Raw genomic sequence first — 16,957 nt, 5'->3', positions numbered from 1 at the left:
GCAAACTGGGAAAGTTAGAATTCTGTGAGAACTGCATGTATGGGAAAGCCTCAAGAGCCAGTTTCAATAAGGCTGTACACAGAACTGAAGCAATTTTAGACTATATCCATTCAGACCTCCGGGGACCAGCAAAGGTAACATCACATGGTGGTAACAGGTATTACATGTCTCTAATTGATGATTACTCTAGACGTGTATGGGTTTATCTGTTGAAACATAAGAGTGATGCCTTTGAGACCTTTAAAGATTGGAAAATCATGATTGAAAATCAAACTGGTAAACAAGTTAAGAGGCTGAGAACAGATAATGGTCTTGAATATTGTGCTGATGTTTTCAATGAGTTTTGTAGAAAAACAGGTATTCAATGACATCACACAGTTGTGCACACACCTCAGCAAAATGGTTTGGCTGAGAGGTTTAATAGAACTATTATGGAAAGAGTAAGGTGTATGCTCAATCATACAAGGCTCCCCCTTCTTTCTGGGCAGAAGCTGTCAAAACAGCTTGTTACCTCATAAATAGATGCCCATCCACAGCCATAGATTTAAAGACTCAAATGCAGATGTGGTCTGATCACAAAATAGACTACACAAAACTCAAAGTTTTTGGTTGTACAGCTTATGTCCATATCAAGCAGGGAAAGCTGGAACCAAGAACTCTGAAGTGCATTTTCATTGGATATCCAGATGGAGTCAAGGGCTATAGACTCTGGTGTTTGGAACTAGGTCACAAAAGATGCATGATCAGCAGGGATGTCACTTTCAATGAATGTGATTTTCAAAACAGGAAACCAGATGGTAATATCTGGCCTCTATCTGATTTTGAGGCCTCTGAAACTACACAAGTCCAGGTGGAGCTTGGTGAAACCACTACAGGACAAGCACCACAAGATGATACTGAACAAGAAGGAACAGTTGAAGACCCTCAGCAAACAGCAGATGCTTGCTCCCCACGTCAAGGAGTAGAGGCTCAGACTCGATTATGAGAACATGTCTGACTATAATCTTGTCAGAGATAGAAACAGGAGAGTTCCTAAACCTACTCAACGTTTTGGATATGATCTTACTGTCGGGGATGATTCCCCCATATAACCATATTAATGCGGAAAAATAATTAATTACACTAATCATGAGCTAATTAATTCAATGATTATATGACAAGATCTAGATTTACGTTAATTAAAAATTATACGAGAGCATATATGTCAAGCAACCGAAATAAGAGTAAACGAGTACTTATATTGATTTTCGGTTCACGAACTGAAAGCTTTCACAATCCGTCTTCGTCTTGAACGTACAAGCCTCCACACGATCAATTAAGGTTCTCTACTTCAAGGACTCGATGTGATGACACCTTAGTCTTCCGAAACGTAATCTCCGAGACGTATAAGAAAGATGAGTGGGCACAGTCTTTATCTCACTAGATCACGAAACTAGGTGTTTCGAGATCTCTCTCTTATTTTACTAAGAATGGAAACGAATTTCCGAGGGGAGGGAGAGGCAGATGCACGGCCAAGGAGAGGCTAGGATGCACGAAATTTTCACCAAATAATTTTTGCCTTCTCATGAACCCCTATTTATAGTAGTAAAATGAGATATTCATGGAATCTTCCATAATATTTTATTTCCTTTTATTGTGTTCACACTAGTGGATTAAATCTAGGCAATTGGATCTCAACAAGTGAATCCTACTTTTTCTCTCATCCATCAGATCAATATCTATGGGATATTATTCTCTATTTAAATAGAGAATATTTTATTTAGTGAGAGAATAAAAGGGAATATATTATTTCCCTTTAAATATATTCTCATATATTCTCCTAAATACTTTCCTTTAAATAAGGAGAAAATATAGGACAATATCTTATATTATTCTCTCTCCTTTATTTAAACAACTAAAGAGAAAATATTGGTAAATACCAATATTGAAAAAGTCGAATTTTAGGCACACGGCCAAGGGGGATTTGCGCAACTCCTATGCCGAAATTCCCAAATCCGATTTTCATATTTTGTGCAAGGCCCAATTGCTTAAAACCCAATTAATCATTTATTTACTTGGTCCAACAATAAACAAATAATTAATAATTGTTTATTTACTTGATCAAACAATAAATAAACAATTCTACCATAAATATTTATTTAATTCTGCGAATACCCGTTTTCCAGAATTAATGCTGTCAATCACAATTACAGCAAGTGAGATTAATAATGATAAACATTATTATACGAAAGTTCTTATCCGCCTTTATCAGAGCCGAATCGGGGACTATGGACCTAGTAATAGAAGCTTAACAAATCCGATGAAAAAGACGAAATAGTCATTTCTCTTTTTCCATCGATTCGTTTAATCTTGGTCAAATACTCCACCTTGTAAGCCAAGACTGAAGTCTCCTTTATACTGGAATTATATTTACTCATCGTGACGAGTGTCCACTGATATAGTCAGTTCGTGATCAAGATCCTCCAGGTTTAACCCGTGTCAAGGGAAGTCAATTTTTCCGTTATACTTCTCTTGATACATATCAGCCCTAAGCATTGTTGCTTCCCCAGCGAAAGATTCTTTTGAACGTTACTTACTTCGAAAGTGCGCGCAATCTATCAGTTCTGGAATCAACCCTTAGGTGAGAGAACATTAACCTTCTTTCAGGAAGGCTGGATTCCGTATCTGTAAATCATTTCCCACTCGAATTATGCTCTGAGAAAACTCCCAAGACATAAGCTGTGATTAGCATGAATAGCCTTTTAGCGAATGAGTCAAAGAGCTCAGTAACATAACCTAGTGTCCATGATCACTTCAGGATTTAGATCAAGTCTCACTGTGACCATCATAGTGGCCTCGGTTAGTGTGTCGTAACGGTCCTTAAACGACACATCTACACCAAGACCTGTCCGGGTCGTACACTTACCACAAGTGTAGAATGCTCCCACATAGTGATCAGCCTTCACCAATGTGTTCCACATATATGACTTTAGATATAGTTTTCCAGGCGTATATCAGTCGTCGACCATGTTTTAGCACACCGCCTGAACTCGGGTGTCCAGCACGTGACTCAGTTAGATACAGAGGCTATGGAATAATGAATGTTTAATAAATCTCATTAAATAAGAAATAACGCTTCCAATTCAAATAGATAATAAATGTCAAACTTTATTTTATTAATAATTTCAACGAGAATTTACATAAGTATCTTCTCGTGTGCAAAAATTCCTAACACTTACTGCCTATGCTTTCATGATAGGATCAACTCTCTTGGAAGAAGAACCAAATACCTACACAGAAGCGTGCAAGACAAGTCACTGTAAACAGTGGAAATCTGCTATGCTTGAAGAAATTGAATCTCTGAAGGAAAACAAGACATGGTCTATTGTTGACAAGCCTGAAGGACACAAGATCATTGAATCCAGGTGGATATTCAAGCTAAAGGAAGGAATCCCAGGAGTTGAAGAGCCAAGGTTCAAAGCCAGGCTAGTGGCAAAAGGATACTCACAGACAGAATGGATTGACTACAATGAGATATACTCTACTGTAGTCAAACACAGGTCTATCAGAACTATACTAGCTCTCTGTGCACATTTTGATTGGGAATTAGATCAAATGGATGTCAAAACAGCTTTCTTGTATGGAGATCTAGAAGAACAGATTTTTATGCAGCAACCTGAAGGCTTTGAGGTTGGGATAAAAGGTGAAAAAGTGTGCTTACTGCACAAGTCCATATATGGCTTGAAACAATCACCAAGACAGTGGTATTTAAAATTTGATGAGTTCATGATTATTCATGGCTATCAAAGAAGTGAGTATGACTGGTGTGTATACTTCAAGGAACTAAAAAAAATTCTGGGTTTATATATCTGTTACTTTATGTAGATGATATGCTACTTGTGTGCAAAGAAAAATCAGATATAAACAGGTTGAAGGCTCAGCTAAATCAAAGGTTCAAGATGAAGGATTTAGGATCAGCTAAGAAGATCCTTGGCATGGAGATAAGTAGAGACAGAAGAAACATGAAATTGTGTCTCTATCAGCAAAGCTATCTTGGAAAAGTGCTAGAAAGATATGAGATGGCTCTGTCAAAGGCTGTGTCAACACCTATACCTCAACATTACAAGCTGTCAAGTGCTCAGAGTCCTCAGTTAAAGGAAGACATTTTGAACATGGTTCGGATTCCATATGCAAGTGTTGTAGGTAGCCTTATGTTTGCCATGATTTGTTCTAGACTTGATCTTGCCTATGCTATTAGTCTTGTGAGCAGGTTTATGTCAAATCCTGGTAAGGATCATTGGAATGCTGTAAATGGGTCCTGAGATATCTAAAGGGTACTCTTAAGCATGGAGTTATGTATGGTTGTTGTGATACTAACAAAGTGCAGGTAGAAGGGTATGTTGACTCGGATTATGCAGGAAGCATTGACACAAGAAAGTCCTTAACATGATATGTCTTCACAGTGTGTGGTGGAGCTGTAAGTTGGAAATCTACTCTCCAGTCAGTGGTGGCCTTATCCACTACTGAAGCTGAATATATGGCTATTACTGAAGCTGTGAAGGAAGCCTTATGGATGAAAGGAATCATCTCAGAACTTGGCTTCAATCAGTCTCAAGTAATAGTGACAGTCAAAGTGCTTTACATTTGGCTAAACATCAGGTGTTTCATGAGCGATCTAAGCACATTGATGAGAACCTGCATTTTGTAAGAGATATTGTAAGCAAGGGAGAAGTGAAGATTGAGAAAATGTCTACTGAAGACAACCCGACTGACATGATGACAAAGCCATTATCAAGCAACAAATTCAATCATTGCTTGAGGTTGGTCAACATTGGAAGCTGTGGTTTTGAGGAGTAGATCAAGACGGGGTTTTTTTCACTAAATGATGAGAGATGATGTTCAATCAGGTGGAGAATTGTTGTATAAAGTGGTATACAAGTGGTGTTGCTTGAAATCATCAAGAGGTCCTCATCTAACGGCTGAAGCTTCATCAGCAAGTTTCTCGGGTTGAAGGCCGTTGGATCATCAGCCAGTGTTGCTTGAAGAACACGTAAGCGTCACAAGGGTCTTTAAATACAAGCTTGTTGTAATCTTTGGACATAGAAGATATTCATACATATCTAGAGAGTACATTGGAGAGAAATCATCTGAGAAAAACCGAGTGTGAGAGGAACACAGTGTGAGATCAGTTCTTGAAGGTTTCCAGTGAAAGTTCTAGATTGTATTGTACATCATCGTTGATAGTGGAACAACCCCAAAACTGGACGTAGGTCATTTAAGACCGAACCAGGATAAATCCGGTGTGCTCTTACTTTGTCTTTTACGTTATTGTACATTGTTTTGGTCAAAAGGCATAACAGTCATTTAATTAGACATGGCATTAGTCTATTATAATAATTTCACCACTCAACCACTACAATTGCGCCACCCAAGACATATATCCTAACATGTTTGGAATGTATTTACAGCTGCCACACTAAAATGAGATGTGACTGATGATAATAAATGCATTACCCAAATGTCATTTTTACTGAACTCGTTCAGTAACGTATTTACAACTGTACCACACACATAAAATATGTCTGAAGTCATTTCTTTAACAAATGACAACTTCTCCGCACAGATGTGATATGCCTTAAGTCGTTTGTGAGGTATTTACAACTGTGCCATGCAAATGAGATATGCTTGAACTATTTTCTTATTGGGCCGTGGGGATGTAATATGCCAGTAGTTGGTTCTAACGTATTTACATATACTATTGAGACGGTCGTTTATGATTGTTGGGATGCAACACATTCATATTGGGAAACATTATATTTAGATATTTACTTGTTTATATAGTATCTTTGTGCATCAATTTTGATTCTTTCAAAAGAAGATTTACATTTTCAGTACTCGAATAGATTTTCTTATTTATCTTGGGTTGTCTCTTTGAGACACGATAGAGAAGGATGCAAAGGCCACTTGAGTTTAGGTCTCGATCTTTGACGAATGTGCCACCACAATAGAAATGGTATTGTTTTACTCAAATGAGATGTGGCTCGTGATTACAACTGCGACATCCAAATCTCTTAAAATGTATAGAACATATTTATTACAATTGCGCCATTTAAATACGATATGGCTGATAATTAAAATTGCGCCACGCAAATAGACTACTTAACTCGTGGTACCTAGGATAGCCTAGTGGTAATTTCACACCACCTCCTGTGTGGAGGTCGTGGGTTCAATCCCCACTGCAGTTCGCTGCCTTAAAAAAAAAAAAAATAGACTACTTAACTCGTCTGGAGCATATATACATCTGGGCTACATGGATGTTTATGCTTGAAGTCTTTTGTTTAACCAAAGACAAATTTGCAATGCGAGTGTGATATATGTGAAGTCGTTTGTGCACTGTTTACAAGTGTGCCACTGGCTAATATATGCCTAAACTCGTTTATTACTGACCCAGATGTTATGCCCAAAGTAGGTTCTAATGTATTTACAATCCATGTCAATGAGATATGTCTTGAGTAATCATTGTTATTTTTAGTACTTACAATGTCAATTTCTTTATTTACTGCATTTTGGGGCCATGAACTCAAATAATGACATCCCTCTTTAATTCCAATTTTATGAACCGAATTCACCGTATACAAATCATGTAAAAACATGTTTTCGATGCCTACAAATAATTTTATGATTCTCAACTTTTACATAGCAGTTGAAGTCAACAAATTGAGTTAGCCCAGTCTCCATATGAAATTCAAACAATCCAAATAAATGTCTCACGTAATATTTGTTTGGCGGAGATGGTTGTTGACATTTTGAATATCATGTCATTCCTTTCGCACAAACTATTTATGAAAAATTAGAGCCCATATTATCAATCCAAACTTAAAATACCCATATTTTCATGATATCGAACGCTCATAGTCATGACCGAATATATCAACTAATAAATAAAAAAAATTGACCGTTGATGTTCTATCTCGTTGAAGTGTATGGACTCTACCCACTGATATGCTCCATTTTCAGAGAGTTTATAAAAGTAAAACTAATGAGATAAATCAAAGTTCAAATGGCGTAACAAAACATCTATTCGCTATACAATGGGCTGGACATGATATATAACTTATTATCTAGTGCGAACAAGCTTATTGAAACCATGTCGTATTTTGCTAATTATTTGACTAGTTTTCTTGTAAATATCAAATTAAGATGATTTTTCTAATTTTAAGTTTCAAATCACTACCACTTCCAAACGGTATAGCATTACGATACGCCAGCATCTAATACGTAGTATTTGGATCTTTCAAGAAAACTATGCTCAAAGAAAGATGGATGCACAGGCTTACCTTAAACGAAAGAAATAAGTTTGCGCACGTGTGACACTTAACGGTCCATTTCTAGATAGGTTGATAGATCTACAGTCATTCCTTGCAGTTAATGTTCATAATAAAAAAAAATGTATACTAATTTTCTCAAATCTCATAGAAGAAGGGCAGTAGTAGAAGACGTGCCAGCTTATTAACACATCCACACAAAAATAATATATAATGAATACCGTTAAAAAAAATTCATATTATCGAGGATAGTCCCAACTGAGTATTACGATCATGAGCTCTTTATAAGACTTGTGTGTTACTCTTCTAATTACCACTTGGTTTTAAAATGGAATCCCATGATACTTTAACATGGTATCAGAACCAAACCCATTCTCGATGTTGGGTCACCCGTTTCTACAAACTTCACGCACCAGTTGTTCAATCCTGAGCGTGAGAGAGGTGTATCAGGAAGTCTCACATCAACTGAGAATATATCCTTTGCGTTTATTATAAAAGTCATGGGTTACTCCTCTCATTGTCAATTGGTTTCAAGATGGAACCCTTTATATCAATCCAAAAAAATCCCATAAGCATAAGCATAAGCATAAGCATAAGCATAGTACAGCTAATATATTTTAGTTTTGACTAATTCAACTCCACCGAGCTTCTTCAAAGTCATCCCATTGACCATCGAATCAATGGGCAAGGAAAGCAAAACCATAAGACAATAACGGTGGTGACTAATTTGTACGAGCGATCCCACAAAGATGTCTAAGTTTTCAACACAGCACTTAAAAGCAACTTTTGAATAATCCAAAGTCCAAACCAAGATTTTTCCCTTCTCCATTCATTCCTATGTATATGATCTTCTTCTTCCTAATGAGGCCAGTCATATCATTACCATATCACTCAAAATGAAGAACACTCTTACACTCTTCTTCTTCTTGCTCTCATTTCTGTGCCATGAAGTGGTCTCAGACCTTCAGGACCAAGAAATCTCTGTCCTCCTGAAGCTGAAAAAACACTGGGGAGACTTGCCTTACATGAGCGAGTGGAATCGGTCAAACGCCGAGTCTCATTGCCTATGGCCCGGACTCACCTGTGAGTCCGGCTCGGTTACCGAGTTGACTCTTGTCGACGTGGATATTATAGGTCCGGTACCGGATTTCATCTGCGATCTCGGAAACCTAACGGTCATCAACCTCGGCAACAACTACGTCCCCGGAGGATTTCCGAGAGCAGTCTATAACTGCTCGAAGCTCCGAGTTTTGGACATCTCCAACAACTACTTCGTCGGAATTCTTCCCGGCGATATTGACCGGCTCTCCGGGCTCGAAACTCTAAATATCGGCGGGAACAATTTCACCGGCGATTTTCCGGCGGCGATCTGGAGGCTCAAGAAGCTGACGTTTTTGAACCTCGGCGCCAACTTGTTCAACGTGTCTCTTCCGCCGGGGATCGGTGAGCTTTCGAATCTCGAGGTTTTGGATTTGTCTAGCTCTCGCTATCTTTTGCCGTCGAAGCTTCCTTCGAGCTACGCAAAGTTGAAGAAGCTGCGAATTCTTTGGGTTTATAACTCGAACCTGATCGGCCAAATACCAGAAGGTATAGCCGATTTGGAGTCGCTAGAGAAATTGGACTTATCAACGAACAACCTGACCGGGAAAATCCCGGGCAGGCTGTTCTCGGGGAAGAAGAACCTGACCGTGGTTTATCTCTACACAAACAGTCTCTCCGGGGAAATTCCTCCGGCCGTCGGGTCTCCGAGCTTGGCGGTGATCGACCTTTCGATGAACAGATTGACAGGAGAAATCCCGGAAGGGTTCGGGAATCTGACGAAGATGACGGGTTTGGCTCTGTTCACGAACAGACTGTCCGGCAATATTCCAGAGGGCATAGGAAGATTGCCGTACTTGCAAGACTTGAGCTTGTGGGACAACGATTTCTCCGGCGTATTACCGCCGGGCTTGGGCAAGAATTCCGTGCTCCAAACCTTGCAGGTCAGCGGTAACAGGCTCACCGGGAAGCTACCGGAGAGCCTGTGCAAGAACGGAAGCTTGGTGGGTCTGGTCATCAACGACAACGACCTCGCCGGAGAGCTTCCCGCGGGGCTCGAAAACTGCCCTCAGTTGGTGATGGTCAAGGCTACGAATAACCGGCTCAGTGGGACTGTCCCGTGGGGGCTCTGGGCCGCCTCTAGCCTCACGATCCTCATGCTCGGAAACAACTCGTTCACCGGGACCATCCCGGAGAAGATCGCCGTGAATCTCTCGAGGATCGAGATCGGCAACAACAGGTTCTACGGAAGCATCCCGAGCGGCGTTTCCGCGTGGAAGAACTTGGTTTTCTTCGACGCCGGAAACAACCGCCTGACCGGACCAATCCCGCCGGGGATCACCGCTCTCCCAAGCCTCACCAACCTCGTCCTCGAACGGAACCAGCTCACGGGCGGTCTTCCGTCGGAGATAAAGTCGTGGAAGTCGCTCAACACTCTCGACCTCAAACGGAACCGGCTCTCGGGGGCCATCCCGGAGAACCTCGGCCTCTTGCCGGCCCTAACCGATCTCGACCTCTCGGAGAATCTCTTCTCGGGGAGAATCCCGGAGATGCTCGGCCTCCGCAGATTCAACGTCCTCAACCTCTCGTCCAACAACCTCGAGGGGACGATCCCGAGGGAGTTCGATGTCTTCAAGCAGAGCTTCCTCAACAACCCGATGCTCTGCTCCAGCGCGGCCCACATGAGCCTCCGCTCGTGCAGCGGCGGCTCCGACCTCGGAGCCAACGACGAGAACAGCCTCAAGACTCCGTATCTGATCCTCATCGTGACGCTCAGCATCGCGGTTTTCCTCTTGGCCTTGTCTTTCTCAGCGCTCGTGATCCGGTGCTACTGGAGCAAGCACGGACTCGACACGTCGTGGAAGCTCACCCCGTTTCAGAAGCTCAACTTCACGGAGGTGAATATCCTCTCGGGGCTCTCCGACCACAACCTCGTCGGGAGCGGCGGCTCCGGGAGGGTGTACCGGGTCCCGGTCAGCCGCGGAGGCGAGGCCGTGGCGGTGAAGAGGATAGTCAACAACCGGAGGCTCGAGCATGAGCTCGAACAGGAGTTCATGGCGGAGGTGAAGATCCTGAGCTCGATACGCCACGTCAACATAGTCAAGCTCCTCTGCTGCCTCTCCAGCGAGAGCTCGAAGCTGTTGGTGTACGAGTACCTCGAGCACCGCAGCCTCGACAGGTGGCTCCACCGCGTCGGGCCTCCGGCGGCCGGATCGCGGCGGTCGGTCCACCACCACGACGTGGCGGCGCTGGACTGGCCCAAGAGGCTCGGGATCGCGGTGGGGGCCGCCCAGGGGCTGTCTTACATGCACCACGATTGCCTTCCGCCCGTCATCCATAGAGATATCAAGTCCAGCAACATCTTGTTGGACTCCGACTTTAATGCTAAGATCGCTGATTTCGGACTCGCTAAGCTCTTGGCTAAGCAAGGAGAGCTCGCCACTATGTCCACCGTCGCCGGATCCGCCGGCTACTTGGCTCCAGGTATCCGAAACGGCGCAGAAAATCACTTTTCTTGCACCGCAAGTTAATGCTTAAGTTTAGTAATCGATTAAGAGTTCTGTACCTAACTAGCCACATACAATCTTAAATTTTACAAAATAGGCATTAACATAAATTAACGGTATACAAATAACCAAAATATAACATAAATCAACTTTACAACTTTAGATTCAGTAGTGTTTGAAGTGGCCTGGTCTGTTATATTTTTCATTAATTAATATATAACAAATGAACTTATAAAACTTAGTTAAGTCGTATTATCTTTATGATGCGGTATACCTAACATATCCCCTTGAGGTGATGACTGTTAAATCTCACTCGTTTGAGCTTTATTGGTTTGATATCACGATATTGATAATGAGACGAGTAACCTGTGACCTTACAATGTCTTGTCAAATCACACACTTTTGTGTTATGTACAGAATATGCCCACACGACAAGAGTGAACGAGAAGATCGACGTGTACAGCTTCGGAGTGGTTCTTCTGGAGCTGGCGACGGGAAGGGCAGCGGGCGAGGGGGGCGAGCACAGCTCGTTGGCGGAGTGGGCGTGGCGTCACGTCCGAGAAGGGAAGCAGATAGAGGAAGCCCTCGACGCGGACGTGAGAGAGCCGAGCTGCACCGAAGAGATGATTTGGGTTTTCAAGGTCGGAATCGTATGCACCGAATCTCTCCCCTCTTCCAGGCCCACCATGAAGAAGGTCGTTCAGCTTCTTCTCCGCTGCTTCCGTCGCAGCGAGAACAAGTTCGCGGGGCTCGAATACGACGCTGCTCCGCTCCTCAGGAACTCGAAGCGCGAGAGGGATTTAGAGGAGGGCGGAGATGATGACGAAGACCATGGTTTTGTTGTGAGCATTGTATGATGTTTTGCTTTTTTTGTCTACTCTTTTAGTTTGTGTTAAAGCAGATTTCAAGACTTTTAGCGGTAGTTTGAGCATAAAGGTAGTGTTGTTGTACATGTACTCTTTTACAATAAAAACTGATGTACGATAAATAAGAATGAAAGACCAGCACAAGCCAATGCTGACCATTTTAAGCGTTAGTGAGTCAATGGTTATTTGCAGAAACCAGCTTTGTATTTTGTAACCTTTACTAAAATAATAAATATTTTCCATTGGATGTCTGTAGACCACTGATGTGAGATAGCTGGTCTGAAATAGAATGTGTCACATCAGCGAAACTTTATATATAGATACAAGCTTCAAAAATTAAAATGTTTTTATCGGTGGTCAGCAAATCGCTAATGTGAGATAGCAGGCGGAGCCCACCAATGTCTCACATCAGCATTCAAAAACGAAACTATTTTTCATCAGCGATAAATAGCACGCGGAAATGGACCGTTGCTGTACCTCAGTGCTCTTAGGAAAAATACCAACACATAAATGACGTCTTTTTTATGATTGTTATTCTAAACCAGTACCTCAGATTCAGAAACACCACACAAGGTAAAATCAATCCACATCATGGGCACAATAGGATTACCCATATAAAACAAAGATAATTATATATAGGAATTTATGTGAGAAAAAAAATCTCATAAAAAATAAGGTGTGAAGTCATACAGCTTGGGCTTACAACTGTCGTTCCTGTAGAGGTCGACTCTTGATCTTGATCAGCTCTCTTCCTAAACACACTTTCTTCCATAGGCACAGTTCAGCTCAGTCAGAAATACAGATTTAATGGTATGTTGATGTATTCTTGCAATGATTCTACGCGACAGAGACGAGAGGGTACAAATTATACGATAACAACTATTTATCGAACGTGTTCTATGTAGACCATACTCTGACACGTCTGGGAAAATCAATATGACTAGAGAATTCAATGACTCCCTTTTATTTGCACAAAGTAAGAAATCAGGGTAACATTTTGCCAAAGAGAGAATAAAAAGCAAGTTGACTGCTCAAAGAACAGATTATACAACCCCCAACGATTTATTCAAGCAAGTCAAGGAGAGAAAATGAACTTATACAAACAAAATCCGCAACTAAGTGTCATTAACACAAGCAAACAATTTAGGACAAGTACAGGCCTTTCGGAGACTCTGTGCTCGGGTTTCGCTCGCCGCTGCAGATTATGTCCTCCACTAGACCGTAAATAAATAAATAAATAAAATAAAGAGTCTTAAATGGGCTTGTCAGTCAAGATCTCTCTCAAATCTCGGAGCCGAGGAGCTTGCGAAGGAAGGGGAACGGAAAACAAAAGTATACAAAACCGACACACGTCATTCATTGCTTCTGCTTTCTTCATTATGTGGGTCGGTCCTCGGCTTTCTTTTTTTTTTTTTTTTTTTTTAATGACGCGGTTATTCAAGATTCTTTCTACTTGTCGTTCAAGATTCTTCTACTTCTAAGTACTGCGAATGGGAGGCAGCGAGGAGCGCGGCCCCGATGCCCGAGCCGTCGTTGGAGTGTTCAACGAAGATGTGCGACGAGACTTCGTCGCCAAGCAAGTCGTTGAGCGTGCACTCCATGCAGTTCCGGAACTTGGAGTAGTGCTCGTACAAACCGCCGTCCAACGCGATCACCGACTTTTGCTTCTCTCCTTCCTTTGCCGTGTCCCGTCCCAGCTTCTTTATGATTCCCAATATCCCCGCTGCCGATAAGCGGGCTCCGCGGGTCGCCACGATGTCGCACACCTGTACGATGGCTTTCCTCATCTTCAGTGAGGTGTTTGTTATCTGAAACACGCAGAGAAAGAGTCATCAGTACAAAGATACGAACAATTATTGGGATTGTCATTTTTCTTAGAAAAATGTTTGGAAACTGAAACATCTGGGAATTTGATAATTAAAATTTCCTCGACTTCCAAACTTTCTGTCACGCTGCTTTTTAAACTTATCTGGGACTTTAGTAATTAAAATTTCCTCTTGACTTCCAAACTTTCTGTCACGCTGCTTTTTAAACTTTCATTTTCCATCGTAAAATCCAGGCTCTAAACATAGCCTAAATACGGGGAAGAGATCTAAACAATGTTGTCATTATTATTGTACCTCAAGGACATCCTTGAGTTTAGTAGCCACCACTTTCAGGTCCGGTGATGAGTCGTGATGCATCGCAGACATGTCGGGAGTCCTGAACGTTTTTTTTTCACTCGTCAGGATATTCACAGTTTGTATTTATCTAATGCAAATGATTTTTTTTTTTAAATTTTTATATATTTATTTCAGAGAGTGAGTTTACGGAAGACCTTAGAATAAAAGGTTTTTTAAGCTTCGGCGGAACAGTATCCCCGAAGAACTCAGCTTCTTCGGCCATTTTACACAAGACTCTTCGTACGATGTCCCCAAGATACATTCCAGAAATCATCTTCTCAAACATCTGTAAAAAAGTAAATACCCAAAAGAAAAAAAAACATGTCACTGATTGCGTTTTCGACTTATAGAACAAACAAGCTTAAGAGTACATGGTGTGACCGTTACCTGTTCTCCGGGGTTCAAACTATCAGCATCCAGCCCGTAATCATACTCTGTTAGAGGAAGATGAGATGACCTAAAGTTACCCCACTCCATATTGATAACCTGTATAATTACACCACGGAAAGGAATAATAAGTAAAAAAAATCTTAAGGACATGTTTCTAAATTTAGTTCAACTTCCAAAGAAAGACTACGAACCATCTCCCCAGATTTGGGTAAAAGACCGTGCCACTTTGGTATCGCATGAGCTCGCTCTACATAAGCCGCATTAGTGCCGGTACCCAATATTACAGCAGCGACGACATCCGGGTTTGTGTATCGTCCTCCGGCCAAAGTTCCAATCGTATCATTAACCTGCATCGCCGCACAAGCTTATTTAAAGATGACATATGACTTAATATTTATTCAACCCAGAGAAAGATTAACGGAAAACCAACGTGGTATGATATGAGCTTACCAACGCCGAAACCCGCATATCAAGTCCGATTCTTTCCAGTGCTTTGCTTAATTCACCAACTACATCTTGTCCAACCTGCATATAATTAATCACATACCACAAACCCAGCAAATAATCAGTGGAAGAAACAAGGATGGAATAAACAAAAAGCAACAACAAAGCACCAAGCTTTCATATATAAGTAGTTTCCGGTGTTTTTTATGATACAAAAAACCATTTTCACCTTCATAAACCACAAGTAAAATGGCGTCGTTATACAAATAAATTTACTTTTTATTGAGCATACAACCGTGTAAAGAGAAAGTAACATCATTTACCGTCCCATCAATGTCGAATCCTTTTGTCCACTTGATTAGCGACCCTGATGCGATCGACAACTGTTTCACTGGAAATGAGAAGGTAAAACCGAGCTCCCTTTGCCTTCCCGGTGCCGGGTGGAAGCCCTCCCCTTCTCCGGCCACGAACTTTTCTAGGGCCGCAGCTATAAAATCAAATAACGCCTGACCACAATTTCTTTGTCAGAAAAAAATATCTGAGAAACTTTTGCAAAATCTATGACATGTTGTATTGTAATAGAATTTTCTGATATTTTTTTTTTCTTTTTATATTAACACTAACATCCGAAGATCCGGTCATCAAATTAGGCGGGATTGAGACTTCATCGAATTCTCGTTTAACGACACGGTTGTCTTTACCACCCAACTGTACGCGAAGCACCCGAAAGTTGGTTCCCCCGAGATCCAAAGCATAGAACAAGCCTTTCTCATCTCTGAAAATAATGAATCAAGACTGTCATAGGCGTATGCATTCTGTGGAACTATATATATATATATATATATATATATATATATATATATAATATATATATATATAAGGACTACATATATTAGATACCAAATCATGACCTGAAGATGCAGCGTTAGATAACACAGTTACGTGAGAAGGCTGTCTATACTGAGCTCAGAGGGTCGAAAACATTTTTATGAAAGGCCAAAAAGAGATGTAAAATAGGATGCCACAGATAGAAAAGAATCTACGCAAACGAACGGATAAGCAAAAGAATGAAAAGCAACACTATTAAAGCCAATAAATTTCCCAGAAACCATCCGTAAAGAATCTCCCAACAAGCAATTACTCTCATTTTCATTATCACAGAAAAAACTCAATTACTCCAAAATCATAATCAAACAAAAAAATACCTTCCATTTCCGCCTAAATTGAATTCACATAACAGAGTGATAAACCAAGATCTTAGTTTCCCTTTTCACAACGAAGTCTAAAATCAATATACATATATACATGTACTGCGAGAGAATTAAAAACTAAAGACAGAAACTTTATAAACGAAATCGCAGAATCGATCAACAAACAACACAGCCAGAAATTCATTTCTGTTAAACACGCATATATTCATTGATATACACACACACATACCCAGTGGGGAGATTATCGACGTAGCTGATGATCATCTTGAGCTTGCTTCCACCCTCAGAGGCGAGACCGGCGTGCATCTCGACGGTCATGGCGTCGGCGACCTGCCGGAGCTTCCCGGAGGGAGTCCCACACTTTTCCTCGAAGTCCCTGAGAATCGCCATAGCCCGGGCCCACTTCCCGGAGCACCGCATCCGGTGCCGGACCACCAGAGCCGCTACCGCGCACACCGCCGCCGCACAGACCACCGCCGCCGCCTTCTTCCCCATCGCTCTCCGGCTCCGAATTCGGTACGGCTTTGCTTCAGGTACCGATAACTCGCATGCGAATTTCGGAAACGGGAAATTCGAATACTGAATAGAAGGAAGTGAAAAAAAAAGGATTTGGGATTGGATTGGATTTATGAAAACCTAAAGTCGACGAGACGAGACTGAGTGAGCTAATTTTTTGGAAAAAATTAAGCAGTTTTCTCGGAGAGAGAGAGAGAGAGAGGAATGAATAAATAAATACGCTCTCTCTCCCTCTCAATGCATTTCTCCCACACTCTGTTCCATAATTTATTTTTGGTATTAATTTCGAAAAGTAATAATAAATTAGGTATTTACTTTCGGATAAGCTGTAAGGCGAAGCGAAGGGTATTTTAGGGAGAGCTGGGATTAGAGGGAATCTGATGATGCTGGAAAAGACTGAAATAGCCCTGGAAGTTGACGGCTCTCGCCTTGTGTTTCAGTCTCAGACAAGTGGATAGTTGTAGATTGCGAGCTTTTCAGTTTGAGGAATATGGCACGTGTTAGGACTTCGATTATTTG

The 16,957-nt window shown here is 41.4% G+C and overlaps 2 protein-coding genes across 2 annotated transcripts; one reads left to right on the top strand and one right to left on the bottom strand.

Moving 5' to 3' along the window:
* The first annotated feature begins 8,023 nt into the window (after nucleotides 1-8,023).
* LOC149400760 (uncharacterized) lies at nucleotides 8,024-11,975 on the top strand. The gene is made up of 2 exons (XM_089611824.1): nucleotides 8,024-10,826; nucleotides 11,267-11,975. Exons 1-2 carry the CDS (start codon nucleotides 8,201-8,203, stop codon nucleotides 11,704-11,706), a joined length of 3,066 nt encoding a protein of 1,021 aa, XP_089467950.1. The 5' UTR covers nucleotides 8,024-8,200; the 3' UTR covers nucleotides 11,707-11,975.
* Nucleotides 11,976-12,758: 783 nt separating this feature from the next.
* LOC149400759 (hexokinase-1-like) lies at nucleotides 12,759-16,699 on the bottom strand. Its single transcript, XM_089611234.1, has 9 exons — nucleotides 16,152-16,699; nucleotides 15,336-15,486; nucleotides 15,035-15,217; nucleotides 14,718-14,792; nucleotides 14,459-14,614; nucleotides 14,265-14,363; nucleotides 14,033-14,163; nucleotides 13,836-13,917; nucleotides 12,759-13,523 (listed from the first exon to the last, which is right to left on the bottom strand). The coding sequence occupies exons 1-9, from the start codon at nucleotides 16,415-16,417 to the stop codon at nucleotides 13,176-13,178; spliced, it is 1,491 nt and encodes a 496-aa protein (XP_089467360.1). The 5' UTR covers nucleotides 16,418-16,699; the 3' UTR covers nucleotides 12,759-13,175.
* Between the last annotated feature and the right edge of the window lie 258 nt (nucleotides 16,700-16,957).

This window comes from Urtica dioica, chromosome 4, assembly GCF_054948205.1.
Source record: "Urtica dioica subsp. dioica isolate 48M chromosome 4, U.dioica_male_clone48M_v1_H2, whole genome shotgun sequence".
Lineage (NCBI taxonomy): Eukaryota > Viridiplantae > Streptophyta > Magnoliopsida > Rosales > Urticaceae > Urtica > Urtica dioica.
Note: the sequence above shows the minus strand (reverse complement) of the source record. Positions and strands in the feature narration are given on the sequence as shown.

Bases quoted from the DNA above. Each gene is read 5' to 3' on its own strand.
- LOC149400760 (XM_089611824.1), top strand. From the start codon at position 8,201: ATGAAGAACACTCTTACACTCTTCTTCTTCTTGCTCTCATTTCTGTGC. The intron at 10,827-11,266 runs GTATCCGAAACG...TGTTATGTACAG, and splicing joins CGCCGGCTACTTGGCTCCAG to AATATGCCCACACGACAAGA.
- LOC149400759 (XM_089611234.1), bottom strand. From the start codon at position 16,417: ATGGGGAAGAAGGCGGCGGCGGTGGTCTGTGCGGCGGCGGTGTGCGCG. The intron at 14,793-15,034 runs GTAAATGATGTT...AATTATATGCAG, and splicing joins GATTCGACATTGATGGGACG to GTTGGACAAGATGTAGTTGG. The intron at 13,918-14,032 runs GTCTTCCGTAAA...AAAAACGTTCAG, and splicing joins AAAAAACCTTTTATTCTAAG to GACTCCCGACATGTCTGCGA.